Source organism: Neodiprion pinetum, chromosome 6 (genome assembly GCF_021155775.2).
Source record: "Neodiprion pinetum isolate iyNeoPine1 chromosome 6, iyNeoPine1.2, whole genome shotgun sequence".
Lineage (NCBI taxonomy): Eukaryota > Metazoa > Arthropoda > Insecta > Hymenoptera > Diprionidae > Neodiprion > Neodiprion pinetum.
Genome location: NC_060237.1, coordinates 27,559,595 through 27,577,590, shown reverse-complemented (window position 1 = coordinate 27,577,590; position 17,996 = coordinate 27,559,595). Strand labels below are relative to the sequence as shown.

General features: G+C 41.5%; 5 protein-coding genes and 1 non-coding gene across 14 annotated transcripts in view; 3 read left to right on the top strand and 3 right to left on the bottom strand.

Annotated features, from left to right (window-relative positions):
- The window catches only part of LOC124222466 (uncharacterized), a 41,185-nt gene extending 39,324 nt beyond the window's left edge, over nt 1–1,861 (top strand). For all 8 annotated transcript variants that reach the window (XM_069137353.1, XM_069137352.1, XM_069137348.1 and 5 more), the window contains 2 exons: nt 386–674; nt 1,001–1,861. In XM_069137353.1, the coding sequence (XP_068993454.1) occupies nt 468–674; nt 1,001–1,306 (513 nt within the window). In that variant the 5' untranslated portion in view covers nt 386–467 and the 3' untranslated portion in view covers nt 1,307–1,861. The remainder of the gene's footprint in view (nt 1–385; nt 675–1,000) is intronic.
- Nucleotides 1,862–2,520: 659 nt separating this feature from the next.
- Nucleotides 2,521–5,976, bottom strand: RpL4 (ribosomal protein L4). Its single transcript, XM_046633455.2, has 8 exons — nt 5,825–5,976; nt 4,790–4,967; nt 4,379–4,624; nt 4,018–4,142; nt 3,786–3,884; nt 3,280–3,551; nt 2,893–3,052; nt 2,521–2,775 (listed from the first exon to the last, which is right to left on the bottom strand). Exons 1-8 carry the CDS (start codon nt 5,825–5,827, stop codon nt 2,584–2,586), a joined length of 1,275 nt encoding a protein of 424 aa, XP_046489411.1. The 5' UTR covers nt 5,828–5,976; the 3' UTR covers nt 2,521–2,583.
- Nucleotides 3,624–3,694, bottom strand: LOC124222587 (small nucleolar RNA SNORD18). Its single transcript, XR_006884048.1, has one exon. It is a non-coding gene; the product is annotated as a small nucleolar RNA SNORD18 (small nucleolar RNA).
- A 222-nt stretch (nt 5,977–6,198) lies between the features above and the next one.
- BCAS2 (BCAS2 pre-mRNA processing factor) lies at nt 6,199–7,446 on the top strand. The gene is made up of 3 exons (XM_046633460.2): nt 6,199–6,373; nt 6,466–6,731; nt 6,870–7,446. Exons 1-3 carry the CDS (start codon nt 6,299–6,301, stop codon nt 7,267–7,269), a joined length of 741 nt encoding a protein of 246 aa, XP_046489416.1. The 5' UTR covers nt 6,199–6,298; the 3' UTR covers nt 7,270–7,446.
- Nucleotides 7,447–7,794: 348 nt separating this feature from the next.
- The window catches only part of LOC124222459 (colorectal mutant cancer protein), a 44,069-nt gene continuing 33,867 nt past the window's right edge, over nt 7,795–17,996 (bottom strand). The window contains exons 4-14 of one of the 2 annotated variants that reach the window (XM_046633449.2): nt 13,766–14,027; nt 12,931–13,079; nt 11,378–11,599; nt 11,087–11,275; nt 10,825–11,015; nt 10,474–10,737; nt 10,192–10,387; nt 9,912–10,103; nt 9,645–9,832; nt 9,314–9,431; nt 7,795–8,282 (exon numbers count right to left, since the gene is read on the bottom strand). In XM_046633449.2, the coding sequence (XP_046489405.1) occupies nt 8,163–8,282; nt 9,314–9,431; nt 9,645–9,832; nt 9,912–10,103; nt 10,192–10,387; nt 10,474–10,737; nt 10,825–11,015; nt 11,087–11,275; nt 11,378–11,599; nt 12,931–13,079; nt 13,766–14,027 (2,091 nt within the window). In that variant the 3' untranslated portion in view covers nt 7,795–8,162. The remainder of the gene's footprint in view (nt 8,283–9,313; nt 9,432–9,644; nt 9,833–9,911; nt 10,104–10,191; nt 10,388–10,473; nt 10,738–10,824; nt 11,016–11,086; nt 11,276–11,377; nt 11,600–12,930; nt 13,080–13,765; nt 14,028–17,996) is intronic. The other variant, XM_046633451.2, reaches the window with a different exon arrangement.
- Nucleotides 8,642–9,286, top strand: sloth2 (sloth 2). The gene is made up of 2 exons (XM_046633466.2): nt 8,642–8,798; nt 8,893–9,286. The coding sequence occupies exons 1-2, from the start codon at nt 8,726–8,728 to the stop codon at nt 9,183–9,185; spliced, it is 366 nt and encodes a 121-aa protein (XP_046489422.1). The 5' UTR covers nt 8,642–8,725; the 3' UTR covers nt 9,186–9,286.

Genomic DNA, 17,996 nt, shown 5'->3' with positions numbered 1-17,996 from the left:
GACCAAAAGTCGAGGAAAATATTTGCAAACGTCAGTTTCTAATTTTCGTTTCCGTCTTATTTCCCCTCGTCGTAGTGAAAATATCGAATATATTCTGCTCTAAATATGATCTCTCGAATCGTGTTTTCGTTATCAGGCCCCCCCTACATAAAAAATATGTAGGGCTGTAATCGCGTTGCGGTACATTTCATGTTAAATTCTTACGATCGCTTAGCGCGGAATAAATTTTCAACCATTCGAAAAACCGAATTTTGTGATACCTGAAAAATCGCAGTTACTTTAATCGGCGGGTTAAAAATCCGAACCGATGGATGGACGGCTGATCAGCTGAAAAGTAACAAAGCGGGTCTTATACATTATATGTACTTGTTCTTGTTGTCTGCAGATTAAAAAAGAACAAGACAGCTCGAGACGGACAACGGAGGAAGCCTTAGGCGCCGCGGTATCAATAGGAGGTACACCTCAGTATGTACGGGAAAGGTGCAGAATGCACAAATTGCGAAGGGGACTGTGGCTTAGGGTGCGGCTGCAGGTCCTGTCTCGGATGCAATAATTCGACCAAAAATGTCTGTTCTTCCAACATGGATTCGGTGAAAATACCCGTTAAACTACCGGGACCCGGATATGTGATGCAAATACTCAATGCCGGCTTGGGAAGCGACAATTTATACGAGGTGCGCTTTAATGATTTTCTCGAAATCAAGTTTCGTTATTAACGGGAACAAAAAAGTAAAAAGATCTTTTCTGAGAGGCTTAAACGGTTTTTGTTGGTCCACATAATATCCAGCAAAACATGCGATTCGGACAGAAAATTTGAATTTTAATTCAATTCAAAAACATGGGACGTGGTTGGTTTGGGAATCCTTTTAGGTCAGGTTTTCTGCCCAAATTAATCTTTGGAAGGTTTGAAATAGAGTAAATCCGCTAACGTTCTGTAAGAAATCGTATCCATAAAATTGTTTCGATGCAAATTAGGTATGAATTTGTATTGCATGAACAGGCAAAACTTCTACTGGCCCCGGAGATAGACATGTCGTCTATCAAGATCACTGTGAAAGACGATAACCTGAGGGTGTCGGCACAGCGGTCCCTGGGGGATCTCGCCCACGAGCTACCTGATATACTGGAAAAGTCAGCCCTGGGGGATCTTGTAAAAATGTCAATAAAACACTCGGAGAATTTTTTGATACCTAAATCTGTGGACGGTGACGAGATGCGTGCCGTCATGGATAACAAGCAGAGGCTCCTGACCCTGACTGCGCCTCTGCAAACGGTGTCCAAGAGTAAGAATTGCTGCTACGGATAATACCGAGTGTGAAAGTTACGTGCTCCTCCAGTCCTTCATCGCCGTCTGTTTCCTCCCGGGTCCTGATCCATTATTCATAAAAATAAAGTGATCCCTGCGAAGAATGATAGGATGAAAAGTCGTTGTCAAAATTTCACACTGGTAAAATTCAATACTTAGTTGAAATTTGAATTTACATGAGTCCTCTTCTTTGCATAGCGTAATTCGCATAGAAATACTTATTGCGTCGTTTAACTTCTAAACGATTGTCTGCGCACAGCTTGTACCTGAAAAATATCCAATGCAGGACGTTCTGGAAATCATGCGAATTCGTTCTAACAAATTCATTAGAAATCGTCTATAAATACATGATTACTTTGCGCTAATTGAATTTCTAAGTATGTAATGTATGTATGTATTGTCCACGAAATAAGTTTCACGTATCAATTATAAATATAGATATCTTATTTTTCGTCTATACACGGTGTAAATATAGAACAAAGTTGAAATGGTTAAAATTGTCTACTTTATTTATCAATTTCACAATTCAATTGTAAAGTACCAAACTTCAAGGAGTAAAGAACGCTTGACAATCTACACTATAAGCAGTCAATTAATCTGTTGTTCGAGGTTGGGTTTCATTCAATAGTAAATCATCACTCATGGTAGTTGTGCGTTTTTCCTTTTGGAACCGTTGAGTGAATTTGACAAGGAATTAAAATTCACGTTGTAATGGATAAGTTGCCTCATCATTGTCAAGAAAATGCTTACTTTTTCAAGCAGTATGATTACATAAACCTCGAAATGAAGATGGACGGTATCAGGACTAGTTTTAAATTCAACAAAGTCCCGGACATATACACAATCGACGATCGAGAATATTATGCGGTAAAAATAACGTCTCTCCCTTCTTTTAATTTTCTCAGAACTGAGTTAATTTAATGTTTCTTTGCCAGGCGGAGATCAAAGTAGAGGGATTAAAAGTAGGTGCAGCAGCTTTGGCTACAGAAGAGATTTTGAACATAAAAATGCACGAAGTGGACGGCACGAAACTGGTCCGAAATTTTAACTTTCTAATTCCTCCAGAGGCGAACGCGCTCAAAGTATCGGTCGAAGTTTTTAAAGGAGATACAATCTTTTTGCGTGCACCTCTAAAAAAGAAGTATCTACTTTGATAAATACATTGACATGGCAATTGTACAATATAAGTGAAGTATAAATACAAAGTCACTCGGTTGTTTTCCATCGGCTTTATTCGGTGAAAATAAAAGGTCACAAGTCAACAATTTTTAAACTGTTCACTTCTTAGCTGGGGCTGGCTTAGCCGCTACTTTAGCGGGTGCGGGTGCAGCCGCTTTTGCCGCGGGTTTGGCTGCCTTTGGCGCTTTCGGCTTCTTCGGTTTGGCCGCCTTCGCTTTCAAGATCTGCTTTTTACGAATCTCCAGAGTTTTCTGGGTTTTCGCGATAGTCGACTTCGGGGAAAGCTTGATCTGCGGAAGAAAGAGGCAACATCACAGTTATTAACAATTACAAGATAAATTTTACGTATGAAATTTCCTTTCCAACTTTTATTAACTGCTTTTGTGCCTAAAAAACTAATGACTCACTCCTCGTTTCTCGGCCAGTAAAAGATCCCTCGCCAGTTGACGTTTGTTAGCGGTTAAAATAGCCCTGCGTTTCAATACAGCAGCGTACGGGTTCAGACGCAACATAGCGCGCGTATTGTTCAGGGGGTTCAGCTTCTTAACGGAACGTACAACCTTCTTTCTGTAATTTTACGAAAATTGAACACCTTGATTAGCGTTCGAAAATTATAATCAATGCGCTACCGTCGTTCAGTAAATACTTCAGTATTGGAAGGTTGATATCACTGTCATTCAGCAACACGGACCAATAGTATCATCATTTTTTATGTCAGAAATGTTTTCAGTTGCCCCGTTTTTTTTTTTTTTTTATGAATATTTACAGAGAATTGTAAATAGCATTCTAAGTACCTTGGAGCCCTGAGGACCTTGCGGATCTCGTCGGACTTAAGGAGCCTGGCAAGGTCGGTGTTTGCCATCTTGGGGAATGGTAGATTGTAACCATCCTTCAACTGGGACTCTTTGCGCCATGTACCGTACAAAGCATCCAACTGATCGAAAGCGGATTTGGTCCAGATGATGAAGCGACCAACGTGGCCACCCGGTGCCAGCTTCAGCAGGTTTAGTTTGTTGATGTTCATCAGGTCTACACCTGGGATGTTGCGGAAAGCCTTACGTAATCCCTGAAAATGATCAAATTGATATTGTTTAGCTCATCTGTTTGAAGTTTTTGTGTCAATAATTATAAACTGAATTTCTTCAGGACTTTTGAAAAGAAATCAGTGGCATTCATAAACACGGACCAAAAGTTGAATCATCATTGGATTTTATGTAAACTTGATACAGGATATCAGTTCAAGCATTAAGTTTGTATCGTGAAATTTTTGAAACACCTCTTTCTATAACACTATATTCACCTGATCTTGTCCATAGATGATCAAAGGTCCACGGCGTTGAATACGACGACGGTTACGCATTTTACCCTTACCGGCACGGAATCGTTGGGATTTGTAGACCTAGATTAGTGAAAAACGTAATATTAGATAAATTGGAGTTGTTCAAAGGTAAGCCACCCATTCGTTCTCAATTTCTTTGTCGATCAAGTTATTATTACCACCAGAACAGTCTGCATGAACTGCCGAAACGAACCTTTTGAATGTCATTCCAAGCCTTAATGCGACGCAAAAAGATCACGGCTTGCTTGGTCTTGTTGTACTCCTGGATTTTGTCCGAAACTACCAATGGGAATTCTGGAACTTCCTGCACCATGTGACCTGTATAGAATAACGCATGAAAATATCAGTATAATAAAAAAATGCAGTCAGAATTATCGGTACTTAATACTGCAGCTAAAAAATCAGTACAATATGAATCCAATCAGTGGCAAATCAGTAACACAGACCAAAAGAAAGTCATCACAAGGTATAGGTAAAGAAAAAAAGTATAGGTACAGGTAAAGAAATAGCTCAATGTTCCAGTTGACCAAATTTTTCAATAAAAATAAACCTACCCTTGGATTGTACGAGGGCTGGTACACCGGAAGCAGCGATAGACGAAACAAGAGCATAACGTTTCTGATTCACATTAATGCGTCGGTGCCAGCGGCGCCATGGCTTGGTTGGCGCAAACATGCGACCTCCACGACACATGTTACCAAAAGCACCCTGACCGGAACGGTGTGTACCTCCTCCACGAACACGTGGGATACGTGCAACAGCACGACCGGTACCCCATGACTCGGCGGAAGTTTGATGTCCTGTGGTACAAGAACAATAATATATGGAATTTTTGGTGAAACGTGAATGCAGTTTAATGATAATAAAAATTCAATCACTTCCAATGGATAATATATGTGCAAAATAAAGATCTTTCGATATCTCAACGTTTTTTTTTCAAATGTATAATTGGTTGAACAACTCACCAGCCTCTTTAGATACACAATACGGCTGACGACTGTTTTTTGACATCTGCTGGTGTACAAAGTTCACCACATCGGGACGGATGGGTGCTTTGAACACTGAAGGAAGAGAGATCGTCTCTCCGCTAGGTTCATTTTTCTCACTATACACAGTAATAAGGGGACGCGCTGATGATAACGACTGAAATATAGAAAAGAACACATGTTTCAGATTGCACATGATTTTAGCTCTATGTCAAATGTTAATAATCCTCTAAGTGACTATTATCAAAAAGTAACAAAGCCACCAGCTACCAAGTCTCAGAGATATTTAAGTGACTGAAATGTTAATTTCATGTTAGGTGAGCAAACAAGATGAATTGAACAGCATTGAATTTATGTACATTATCCGATACCTCTTCAACAAAATCGGCATTATAATCATCGATGAGTTGACACAGGGTTTACACTCAAATGTAACAACAACGTACTGCAGTATTGAGAAATATATGAAGACGTTAGACGCAGGTTGACTTCACTCATTGTAAGCAAAATTGATGGATTTGATAGGAAGTACGAAAACCCGATAATGAGATAAGAGAATCTGCGTATTCGGATTTCGATCTATTTCCGTAGTTAGGTGATTTTAGTAACTCAGAGAGTGAACTGCGACGCCGTGGGCGATTGGAGTTATAAGAATGCGACATGTCGGGTGAATTATCCGGTGAAATCTGATGACATGCACATGGCGGCGATGGCGGCGGCGGTGAACGAGGGGGAAGTTTCTAACCTAAGAGAAGATGCTCTAATAGTACGAATTCGAGACATAATAACGAATATTTGGGTAGCACTGCACACTCTGTTAAAATCGGACGACGCCTGATGCGTAACGATGAAATTAGCCGCAACATCGAAGGGATTCTACACGTGGTCGACACACACGGCACTACATTACGACTGATATCTTTGATTTCCCTTACAAATAAGGATGTGATTGAAACTGGTAATCAACTAGCAGGAACCGTACGCGAAATATAATTTAGATTTTGAGTTTCTTACCATCTTGACGAGTTTACCACTTTCAATTCATTAGCAAAACACCAACCAGGCTGCTCGCACGCCTCGCCTGGTCCTAAAGGAAGAAGAAGGAGGGCGGAAGCTGATGAACTCCATGCTGGGCATGCGCCAAACTTCGACTCGCAATGTTGACAACCCCGCGATTATTCAAATTCAGAGTAAAGTCGCACGGAAAGAGGAAATAAAAAAAAATTGGGATTGCATAACGATTTCGTCTAGTTAGTGCGATCCTCGGCGAATAATTTTGTACTCAGAATTTGTAGATATTACAATAAACAACCGATTTGGTCGAGTCTCGTGTTGGAAACGCAGCGATTCACTGGGCACGGGGTTCGCACGAGTGTCGAAACGGATTCCAGCCAATGAACGTCAACACGTCACTGACATTTGTTTAGTTCGATCGCGTTTGATTTCGGTTAGCCTAAAAAATACGCAAGTATAGTGACGGTAGGAATAATGGCAGGCGAGGTAGTTGTGGACGCTTTGCCGTATATAGATCAAGGATATGACGAACCCGGAGTTAGAGAAGCGGTGAGAGATGATATTACTGACCGTATAATCATGTGAATCATTTGTTTATGTAATTTTCACTTTTGAGGTTACGTTTCAACGTTGTATTTCAGGCTTTGGCGATGGTCGAGGAAGAAACTCGCCGTTACAGACCGACAAAAAATTACTTAGAACACCTGCCGCCTCTCAATCTGAATGCCTTTGAAACAACTGTGATCAAACACGAATTTGAGAGGCTCCAATCTCGCCTTCCAATGGAAGTACTTAGCATGAAGCGGTACGAACTCCCACCACCACCTCCTGGAAAAATGAATGATATAGCTGCTTGGAACGAGAGTGTGGAAAATAGCATGGCTCAGCTCGAACATCAGGCTACACGGTGAATTATTTACTCACACGCAATTGGGAAGACTTGAAATAAACCCTTGTATCGTAGTTGTTCATCACTGAAATATTTCAGACATCATTGCAAATTCCATTATTGCAAAATAAAAATAAACATTTCTTACTTCTATAGAATCTGTAATTTGGAGCTGATGATGGATTACGGCTGTGAGGCCTGGAAGTGTTACTTGGAAGTTCTGATGCAGTTGGTTTCGCAGGCGCAGAAACAGCTTCAGGGCTTGAGAAAAACGATCCAGGAAGTAAATTGGCAGAGGAAATCGATGCAAACCCAAGGTGGCGAGAAGTTGAGAGCTTTGGAGGCTCAATGGGTGGGATTGGTGTCTAAAAATTATGAAATTGAACAAGCCTGTGTTCACCTTGAGGAGGAGATACACCGGTATAAATATTTAAAACACACTGGTGGAGAGGCTGGCGATGTCCCCGGGGAAGAACAAGAACCAGATATTCCAGGAGACAACGCCACTGAGACAACGGCCATGGAGCCTACACCAGAAGAACCTCGACCTGCGTGACAAAACGACAACTAATGATTATGGTTAAAATGTAAAACAACTTGATGTGTAAGCAAGATGCTAATTGTAACCGACGAATTTTACAAATTTTGATTCTGATACATTCTAGTGATTGTGAATCAGAGTATTTATTATACGTAACTTTTTCAGAATAAAGGTATGATCGAATTTCAAAAATTTAGTTTACCCACATTCTATTAATATTTAATCCAGATGCTTCGTAAAATATTTCCCAGTAGATACGAGCACTAAACTTGTTAATGGAAATAAATTTCTTATGAAAAATGTTGCTATTGTGTTCGGACAATTTTGTGCCGGAAGTTTTTAGATACATAGGACAGACTTATTATAAAGCACGTTTTATTTAACCGTAGTCTACATTTATCACGCTTCGAGTATGCCTACAATATACATATTTACAAATCAAAATGACTAACTAATATTTTGTAATTATTTAGTAATAGTGTATATGTATACATTTATATATACTATGTATATGAGAGAATGAGAAGTTGTTTCGTGAGAAAAAAACATTTTTTGATTTGCAACATAGTCACAATTATCCACAGATCTATCATATGTTTAAATTACGCAAGTATCTACGCAAGTACGCACGGTATGCAATTTTGTATTTTATTATCGACAACGATAATTAGCCGTCATAATTAACTAATAAATACGTTACGTCAAAATAATATATAATAATTACAAAGCGATTTTAGCCAGGCAATTACATTCAGGCAATTATTATCATTAATATTCATTTTTTTTCCCAAGTAAAAAAATACATAGATTCAATCCGCCGCGACCGCGCTAATCACTGACGATAGGAAAAAGTATTAAAAAATACTCGTTTTAATAAGTATCAATTACTTCGATTATCTACTCGTATGTCATAACGAAGTTTCGCTAGCTCCAGAACTTTGCGATTGCAACGGCAAAGATTGCAATGTTCCCTTGTACCCGGACGACTCTTCTTCCAACATTGCTATGCGCTGATTCAACGACCTGACCTGAAAACAAACAAAATTCATCATGAAATACAGAGTGTTGTCCTCCCTCGGAGAAAATCTCATTCCAGGCGGAGTAATGTCGCAATCGTATCCCGAATTTTTTCTCGACAATCGTGCATAATAATAAATTTTTTCCATTCAAACAACTGACTTGTATTCTCGAAGCTTTGAGAAAACTCTAAAGCCGAAATTGTTCACCGTCCGCTCAATCGTTAATCTAAAATTTTTACTTCGATTTTGGGAAATACGGATACGAGGGAAGCTTTATTTAATACGATGTTTTGTTAGCCGTCCCGTAATGATAAAGATAGACGCAATGCGTATTACATCGTGCGCATGTCTCGAATCTCAGTAAGAATTCGCGACCACTGACGTAACATCGAGATTCAAGATGGCCGCAATCCGTCTGCTGTGAGTAATGTTGCTCAGATCAGTGCCTGTAAATGTTGCTTAAAAGGCGATCGCGTAGTTTCATCGGCACGGTGTTGGATAAGTGGCCGGGAAAAAAGTTATTCGGTGTGTACAGATTCTTGCCGATATTTTTTGTCCTCGGCGCAGCACTCGAGTTTTCCATGATAAACTGGCACGTCGGTGAGGTTAATTTTTACAGAACGTACAAAAAGCGGCGAATCCAAGAGGCGCTGGAGAAGAAGCGAGCTCACGAGGAAACGTAACGCGATAGAAAAGAGGAAAATTGAATTCGTTCCGAAACAGGTGGGGCCAAAGAAAATGCCTGCCGGAGTTTCCTGGACTCGCTATCTTACGTATACCGGCGTCGCCATGCTCACAATGTTCGCCGGCTCACAGACCGTTCATCACTTCTACAAGCCTCTAGACGACTTGGACATGCTGATAGAACAGGAATACGAAAAACTACTGAAGCAGCAAAAGGAGAAAAGTTAATTCTGGCTTATCTCACATCATTGTACGTCACGATCTCTTGTAGAATCATGCAACACTTAAATAATTATATATATAAATAAATACAAACACACATATATGAATCATGTTTACTTTACTTCAAAAATCACCTCTCGTAGCTTTACCTGTGCCGCGTGTCTCTCTACCATTTCCAGCATCTGTTGTTCCAGCTTTTTAAGCCTCGATTGATACTTCTTCTTAGACTTCTCCATCGATTGTACCAGAGCTCTGAGATGAGAGGTGAAAATAAAATTGTTTTTGTAAGTAATCAGGGTGCCATAAAATACTTTGACGGAACGGAAGCATTTGTAAAAAAGGTATAAAAATATTTTTAGACTCTCGACAGGCTTTTACCGACATCAGTAAATTGGTATGACAGGGATAACTTTTCCAATGAAATATATTATCGTACGCCGTATTTTGGAGACTATTCATTATTACCCATTAGCTCGTTTCAAATCTTTGACAAGCTCGTCTGACTGTAGATGTCTGAGATCGAGATTAGCGTAAACCTTGTCAAACGTTGATACCAGTTCTTGTAGACGATCTTTCAACCTGGCTTCTCTTCCTAGCGCTTCTATTAACTCCGACTCTATACCTTCGCTCTCGTTGTCGCTCACGACGTGATCCTATTGTATACGGAGAAAATTATATTTTTACATACGAGGGAGCTTCAAACTACCGTCGTTTTAATGATTAGCAGCGTACCTTGTTGGCCATAACTGCCGGCATAGCTTCCATATCTCTGAGCTGTTCCTGAAGATGTAATATAGCCGCATACTGGGCTGCGATTTGTGTATCTTGAACACCCAGTTTAAGTTCAATAGTTGCCCGTTCTTTTTCGAGTAAAAAAACCCTCGCTCTAAGTTCAGCCTTGTCCTCTCTCATTGCCATTAATTCCTAGATACGTTGAACAGACGCGTGTTAAGATCGACGAATCTACTCAATTATAAAAACGCGGTAAAGAATAAAGCGTTCGTCAGCGCACCTGCATCAGTACGGCGGTTTCTAAGTCTAATTTCCTAGCCTCGGATAGTGAGATAGTGTTCTTCGAGTTCAGAGGTTCGGCATGAACACTTTCCAGTTCAACAGCAGTGGATCTGACCATCGCCCGATCCGATTTCATCCTGTTGATGTGTCTCCTGAGTCTTTTCTCTTCCTCGATGCCCCAAATTACTTCCGAACTGTACAAGAATAGAAAAAAAAAACCGGTCATCAGCACCGGCTGCAAGCAATTGCCTCGCGAATTTGGTGTTAAAAGAAAACCTACTCATCGGATAAGACCATGCTGTCCTCCCAGGGCGCTCCCAAGGCTGCACAGTCGTTTTCCAGCCTGTTCAACACGTGGTAAGCAACATTTTCGGCAATCCTTCTATTATCGATAGTAATATTGCTGCGATCGGTAGACAGAGCAATTTCGCTCTCTAGCAAAGCGACAAGAACATCGTAAGCTTCGATCGCTCGATCGCTGTAAGACAGAGCGAGCCGAAGCGCAGTTGCGTTAGATTCGTATTTTCCGACTAAGAGACTAAGCCTGAAATGGTATACAATAAATATAAGAGAATTCCTAGTAGTATATAAATGCGAGAGAAACTCATTCTCATTCTTCTAAATCACGGACCTATCGCACTGAGCTTTACTCTCGTGAAGCGTAAGCGCAAGAACGGCGTTGTTGGCTCTCGCATGTTCCAGCCTGCTGTTCAGCCTCTCCGTTTCAACCTCGAATTGCTTTTCGGATCCGTTAAGCTCCTGCAAGTTCGACTGCTCCATAAGATCGGACACCAGATGTTCAGCCACCATGGTAGAGCACACCTGCCAAATTGACGAAATTGTGACATTGGATGCTTAATTGGTACAAATGCTCCTCTGAGAAGATGCCTTACACCAAGGTTCGTGATGTCGGGTCCAGTGATGTGCCTTTCGTCCGTACGCTTAAGCCGCACTCTCTCAGCCATCTTCAAGACCGGGGCTTCTTCTCTCGAAACGGTTTTCGTCGGTGGCGTTTGAAGAGGAGGCAACAAAGGCGAACAGGGAGCAGTGAGAGGTTCCGGTGAGCTCGTGTTTCTACGCACCTGTGGATGGGTGAATACAAATAAGAACGAACCAATCGACGCCGTGAATCTTCTTCGCGAGTAAACAAAAATTATACCGACACCCTTAATTCGCGAACTTACCCTCATGTCACGTCGAGGCGAGTCGCTACGCGTCGCAGGTAAATTGTTTTGGCCCTGACTTTTGCACTGAGCCAGTTGAGCCTGTAAGCTGGCAATTTCCGCCTTCAAGGCGTTCACCTCGTCCTGGAGGGCAGCAACGGCGACGCTTTGACACGAGGCGGCTTGCTGGGTCGGTTCTGGAGTCGGTAGAGCCGCCGGACTCTCCAAGGTTTCCCTCCCGTTCTGCGGTATCATTTCGTATTATTTATTATTATTTTCTTTGTCAATATTTTCTTCCGCTCGTTCCGTAGGGAGAAATTCAAGTCGGGACAAAAGGCGTACCTCGGCATTATCGATGGGACGGTTTTAAATTGGTATACGGTAATGAAAATCTCCGTGTACCGAAAGATTTTCCAGCAAAAAATACTACGCGGGAATAAGAGAGAAAAAAGCGTTCAAAGCCCGCGGGTAATCGAAAATTATGATCCCTGTTATTATCCTCGGTATTTATGATTCCTTTTCGTCATTGTTTTCATACTTATTGCACTCCGAAGGAACGATCGAAGGCGTGCAAGACTCGCTGTTGTTCAACAGGCTTTAAGCTCTGCCGCCCGCTTTTCGATGGGCATGGTTATTCCAATCGCAATTCCGCACCGGCACCAGCAACAACATTTCACGACGCAGGGTATATTTTCTCTACGTAATACAAGTAATGTCCCGTAATACTATGCTTTACAAGAAATGAAATTACATTAAATTACGTTAAATTGACCATCATGATGGCGTTACGTACGTTTTGTATACACGATTATACTCATGCTGCAGACGTGTGCAACAACCGTTCGCAAGGCGAGACGCGAGAATTCCGTAAATTTTTCATATTTTTCTTATCATTCTACTCGTTTATTCATCTATTAACTTTTTCTCACTTGCAGTTTATGAGATTTTACGTGGCATCCTTCTTAGACTACATTATCATCATCATCATCATCATCATCATTATCATCATCATCATCATCATGTTAATAATAACCATAATCTGGGAGTCTATTCAACCGCAACGGTGCGCCTAATTAGCTTGAATAACTTGTGGATAATTATTCTTCTTCCTTACAATTAACCCCTTCTCACCTCGCAATTAACCATCTCACGCCCAGCTCACGGAACACACCCCGAAGTGGGAGAACCTCAAGGCAATAAACCCTTTCGTCTTTCCAGGAGTCAGATGGTAATCGCCGAGATTCCTGCATTGCATGCATAATACCAACGCGATACGGAGTCACGAGGAGGAGGAGGAGGAGGAGGATGAGGAGGAATAAAAATAATACGAAAAAGAATAAGAAAACTGCAGTGTGCGGTGTGTGATTCGTGAACGACGGACGTGTTCGACTCGTTTGAATCCCGATACGTACGGTCAAGTATTATTTATAAGAAAGGCGAGATGCTGCCAGTTTGTGAAACGATACACGTGCATGAACAGTGGACGAGAAGTTTCGAGCGTATAATAAAGATGGAAGAGGGAAAAAATCCGGGAGAATAAGGGGGAGGTAGTTGTATCTCGTAAGATCTTTTACCTCCGTTGGACGGTGTTCAATTTCACCGCAACAACTGGAATCCGCGTCGCCAAGGGTTCGGTCACCGTCCCCGTGGAGATCTCCTCCGCCTTCGCTCTCCTCGACGGGGTTCGTAATTGATCCTTCGGCATCTCGGCTGGTCTCGATTTCTTAAAATAAAAAATAATAATTCCACACCGCATTAATTGCTTCGTTAACCTCCGTCCCAGAGATTTGACGGCCCGATTGCCAGTTCGTTGACATAATGTTAAAGAGATGTGCGAAAAAGATGGTTTTTGTGATTTTACGAACGGGCAACTAACGATCGACTAGTTTAAGTTAGGTATTCGTTCGTACGATAAAGCGTTGAGTATACAATGTGTGACTAGTCATTAAAGAGTTATAAAGACTTCTTCGATTTTAATTAGATACAAAAACATTTCTCTAATGGTTTCACGAAGATCAGAAAGTCACAAAGACCGGTTTCAATGACTTCTCGGGACTTTGGGGAACAGTTATTTTCTCGGTATCAATTTTTATGAACGATACTTGAAAACTTTCGATTCAGCCAACTTTTGGATAATATTAGTCAAGACTTTGAGAAAAAACCCTGAATATTATTTCAGATTTCTTTAAAGCCTGGAACACTTTCAAAAAGTGTACCTAGAAAAAAAGAATGTAAAAAAAAAGTGTTCACACGGATGATTAAAAACTATTTCGTTGTCTCATCTGAACTCATCGCGATTAAGAAGAGATCAAACGATCAGAGGAACAAACTTCAATTCCATCGGTCAACTGCGAAAAAAGTCTCACGAATGATGAATGAAAAAGGAAATTAAAAGTAAAAAATACTCACCCGACTCATCTTCTTCGGCAATGACGGTGGCCCGATGGCGTTCCAGCTGTCTCCCAAGTTCGGCAATAACCGAGTGAAGTTCAGTGAGTCTCTCCTCGTGCCTTGCAGCCTGTTGTTCAGCCCTTTGTTCCGCCCTGACAGCCTGACTTTCAGCCCTTATCAAAGCGGCGTCCGAGGCTTCCCTCGCCCTAGTGGCAGCAACGAGCCTAGCATTAAGCTCGGAGACCTCGGACCGTAGAGACGAGAGAGCAGCCGCGTGGAGCTGAAGCATAGAAGCAAAACACGAAAGATGACGCAATATCCCATTCCTTATATTATATGTCTGCTAATTATTTTACTTTATTTTTTTCTTCTTCCTTTTTGCCATTCATTCTCGAGTGATAATTATTGTCTTACAGTACGATATTCTGAACGAGGATGAATGAGAAAAAACAGAGAAGTTAAAGAAATACTTATTGCGCAGCACATATTTCAGAGCCGACTGCGGCCAAAGAGGATAACCAATTAAGATTAAAAATATACCGCACTTAAATTGGGCGAAAATGACCTCACGCGGTACTTGGGCTCAAGATTTTTTTATTCAACTCTTTCTGTCCCGTTAATACGCAGCTTCGTTTTGTTATTTTATTCATTCATTTATTTAACGTCGATGCGAATTTTCGCGTACTCTGTTTGTCTCGACAGCGCACATTATATAATATTAATCTATAGGCAAGAATCGAAATAACATTATCAGCGAAATTATTTTCACGATGATGTTTACAGAAGGATTGATATTCATGACCATGTAATGCCAGTTCCGGGACGATTTCCCTTTGTTTTTCTAATTATTGCTAAAAGTTATGTGAAAAATTGAATTACGACGAAAACGTGAGAAAAATATCTTTACTTACTTAAAATGACGTTCCTAAGTATTATACAAGGAGTTGAATACCATCAATTACATGACAAAACTAAATAACTTAGCTTCGTTACGTAAGTGAAAACAGGTAAAAAGCGTTAATTACTCTGGGAGAATCGAACTTGGTCACACTATAAAGAAGACGAGTCAAGCGGGTGACCTTGGTCTTGGAATCGGTCGATCGTGACGGTCGGTGAATATCACCCGATGACGATCACCAGCCGGAAATACGCTCTCCGAGTCGGCAGCGGACAGAGGAGGAGTATATATACGCGTTTGTGGCATAAGTCGTGGCCAGTTATAAAAGGAATACCGAACGGACAGGTAAAACTGACTGATCGAGACGTAGTACGAATAAGTTGAGATAAGTTGGAAGCTTGTCCGTCGTCGTGTAAGTCATGTTTTGATTCTTAACTGGTCGTTATTGTACACATAGATCATAAGTTCGTTCAATTCCACCTTGCAGAATATCTCCCAAGATGCGTAAAATCATGAAGAACTGGACGTTGCTGCTCTTGATCTGCGTTCCCCTGATAATATCAACCATCACTTCAACCATCGCAGCTCCGTCCGATGACGATGAGTACATTCATCTGCCAGGGAAAACCTGCGAGGATGCACCGTCCTGTCCAGATGGAAGAGCGTGCGTAATGGCACCACCTCGTTGCAGAGTCAGTCCTTGTGCGAAACTCGTCCCAACTTGCGGCCCATCCTCGTGAAGTGAAGAATTATTTTCATACGCATCCCAGAGGGACGAATTCTGGTACCGTTATAATTCCTATACTATTAATCGGCGTCTTGGTTCCACCAAAAATTATCATTAGGATCTATGGATGATGTCATTTTTTGCACAATAAAGAAGATCGATTAGCACAGTATCGTTATTGGGATATGAAAGTCTGTCGGAAAACTGAAGAGTAAATATCGTAATGCGCACAAGATACGGAATGCTGTTAGAGTGTGATGAATCGAGTCTGTACGACGGTGAGAGCTTGGTGTACAAGTAGTTGCTCAACAAATCATCGTCCTTTTCTTTAGCTTCTTTTCTTCTTTCGTCGTCTCCTTGTCTTTTTGGTTTCTGTCGTAATTCATTTGCGACGGTGAAGAAGTAGAAGAAAAAGAAAAAGAAAAGGAAGAAGTCGCGCAGGGGAGCTTGAGACGTTGAACAGCGTAACAGAAAAACCGGGTGACTTCTCCCCTTACCCCTTACACAGATCAGAGGACATCTCTGTGCCAAGTTGTCTGTATCGTCAGCTCGAGCCCTGAGTGCGACTATAATTCAACCGATAATAGTGCCTACCTACCCACCTTACAATTAGGCACAATGACTGTCTACTTGTAGAGTGAATTATTGCCCGAAGAATTTTTTCTTCGTCCTCTCTCCCTCAATCCGTCTCTCTCTAGAAAGATACTGTCCATATTTTTCCGACACTAAAGAGCACTGCGAGCGAGTGTCTCTTTCCCTTTACGCACACCGTGAAAACCAAGTCAGGTTAACCGTGGGGCAGATACTCAACGTTCTCCGCAGCAGTTTGGCCACGGTTGGGTTTTCCACCGATACAGGATTTGTTCAACTTTGACCCTGCGGCATCGGAAATCGGTAGCAAATCTAAACAACGTCAATTCCAGAATGGACTCGGTGCGATATTCGTGTCCTCGACTTCGGCGCCCTCTGCAGCAGTGAAGACCGGAAGTGAAATGAGGCCGCGGCTGCTTCGATCCCTCGGGAAGCGCGTTACCTCGACCCTAGTGACCCCGATATAGGTGAAAGAGTCCGTCATGTGGGTCACAGAGTGATTGGGTCGTCGTAGTTCCAGTTGCGGGGTTGGAATTGTGCGAGCCAAGGAAGTCCGCTGGATCTTTAGTGGAAGTTTTTTCCCTTCCTCTTTCATACGGGCGTAATTGCGCCGGGAAAAGCAATGCCGTCACGTGTCTGAAGGTGCCTCATTCAAATCGTAAGTACACTTTTCTAAGACACGTTTAGACAGTGTTTGCCGGAGGTCATATGGCACTAAGAGCGCCATATTGGTATCTGGGTGCAGTGCTTGCTTCACTGTTTGCACATGGGGTTCAAGAAAAATTGCGGTCTGCCCTAGGAAAGATTCAGCGAGATGTTCTCTTCTTTACCGAGAGTATGAATAATTTTCACCAGTCTCTTGCCCTCGAGCAATGTCGCGTAGGCACCGCACTTTTCTACTGTTTTTTCATTATACCCTCCTTTGCGGATTCAAGAATTTTGGTGTCGCAATGCAGTACGATGTATGTGTTTCTAACTTATTATTGCTATTCACGAAGTAGATCGATTGGTATTGTTTTTATAATTTCACCAAAGTAATGGAGATGTTCGAAGAAGATACCGAGCGGTAAATTTTTACAATTCCTAATCCCTGACAAACATTTATACTTTGTAGATAAAATATACAGTGCAGTATACATACATCGTCATCTTACGCCAATGGGTGACGTAATATCTAATATATGGTAGTTGATTTTCGCGCGAAGTGTTGAGTAAAATAACAACAATTTGAACTGCTCATTTCCCCCGAGGCATGGCGAAGGAACGAACGGAATCATCAACATCCTTGCCTCGGAGTAAAACCTGCAATCAAAATAGCTCGAGGTCACTGCTACTGCCAATCTGAGACGTGCTCGTGGAAGGTGCGGAGGAATTCGTTCTCCCCTGCAATTAGTTCAAAAACTCGCCGCGTTTATTTCTTCGAAGCAATATCTCGTCGCTTTCGATGTCTATAATTGACGTTCGTCCCGCGAATCGACCACAGAGATTCGCGTCAATTGACCCCTTTGTCGCGAAGCAATTTCTTTCTTACTTTCTTTCCTCTTTTAACGATCTCATCCCGCGCATAGAAATTGTAGGGGGAAAAAAATTAAATACGTATGATTGATGAGGAGGCGTATTAATTGAAATCATTTGAACAGTTCTTGTGGACTGAAAGGACACTTGATTCGTTACACTTGCCTGCGTTAACTACTGGCATGTCAAGACTTAAAGTAAAATCATCGAAACTGGGTTAATTTTATCTTTGTTTATTTATTTATATCTTACAGTAATGTTGAAAATCGGTTTCGTCTAGTTTCAAGAAACTTTGGACAAGTTTTCATCAACTTTCTTTGCTGCGTCTAAAGTGTTTCATCGCATTGCATCATAGCATGGAAGGCTTGATGGTTGGACGGTATGTAAAACGTACAAAGACGGCTGTACGTGGTCGATCCGGTTGAAATAGCACGAATGACACGTGGAGCTCCGTTAAGACCGCGTCGTTTTATACTTTGCAATTATACATGACAGGTAGAGTGTTTGAGAGGGCATGC

Coding starts and splice junctions, on each gene's coding strand:
- RpL4 (XM_046633455.2), bottom strand. Junction 3,885..4,017: donor CTTGGAATGACATTCAAAAG/GTTCGTTTCGGC, acceptor TCACTAATCTAG/GTCTACAAATCCCAACGATT. Junction 2,776..2,892: donor TACTGGCCGAGAAACGAGGA/GTGAGTCATTAG, acceptor TTTCTTCCGCAG/ATCAAGCTTTCCCCGAAGTC.
- BCAS2 (XM_046633460.2), top strand. CDS start 6,299: ATGGCAGGCGAGGTAGTTGTGGACGCTTTGCCGTATATAGATCAAGGA. Junction 6,374..6,465: donor AACCCGGAGTTAGAGAAGCG/GTGAGAGATGAT, acceptor GTTGTATTTCAG/GCTTTGGCGATGGTCGAGGA. Junction 6,732..6,869: donor CTCGAACATCAGGCTACACG/GTGAATTATTTA, acceptor TTACTTCTATAG/AATCTGTAATTTGGAGCTGA.
- sloth2 (XM_046633466.2), top strand. CDS start 8,726: ATGTTGCTTAAAAGGCGATCGCGTAGTTTCATCGGCACGGTGTTGGAT. Junction 8,799..8,892: donor GCCGGGAAAAAAGTTATTCG/GTGTGTACAGAT, acceptor TAATTTTTACAG/AACGTACAAAAAGCGGCGAA.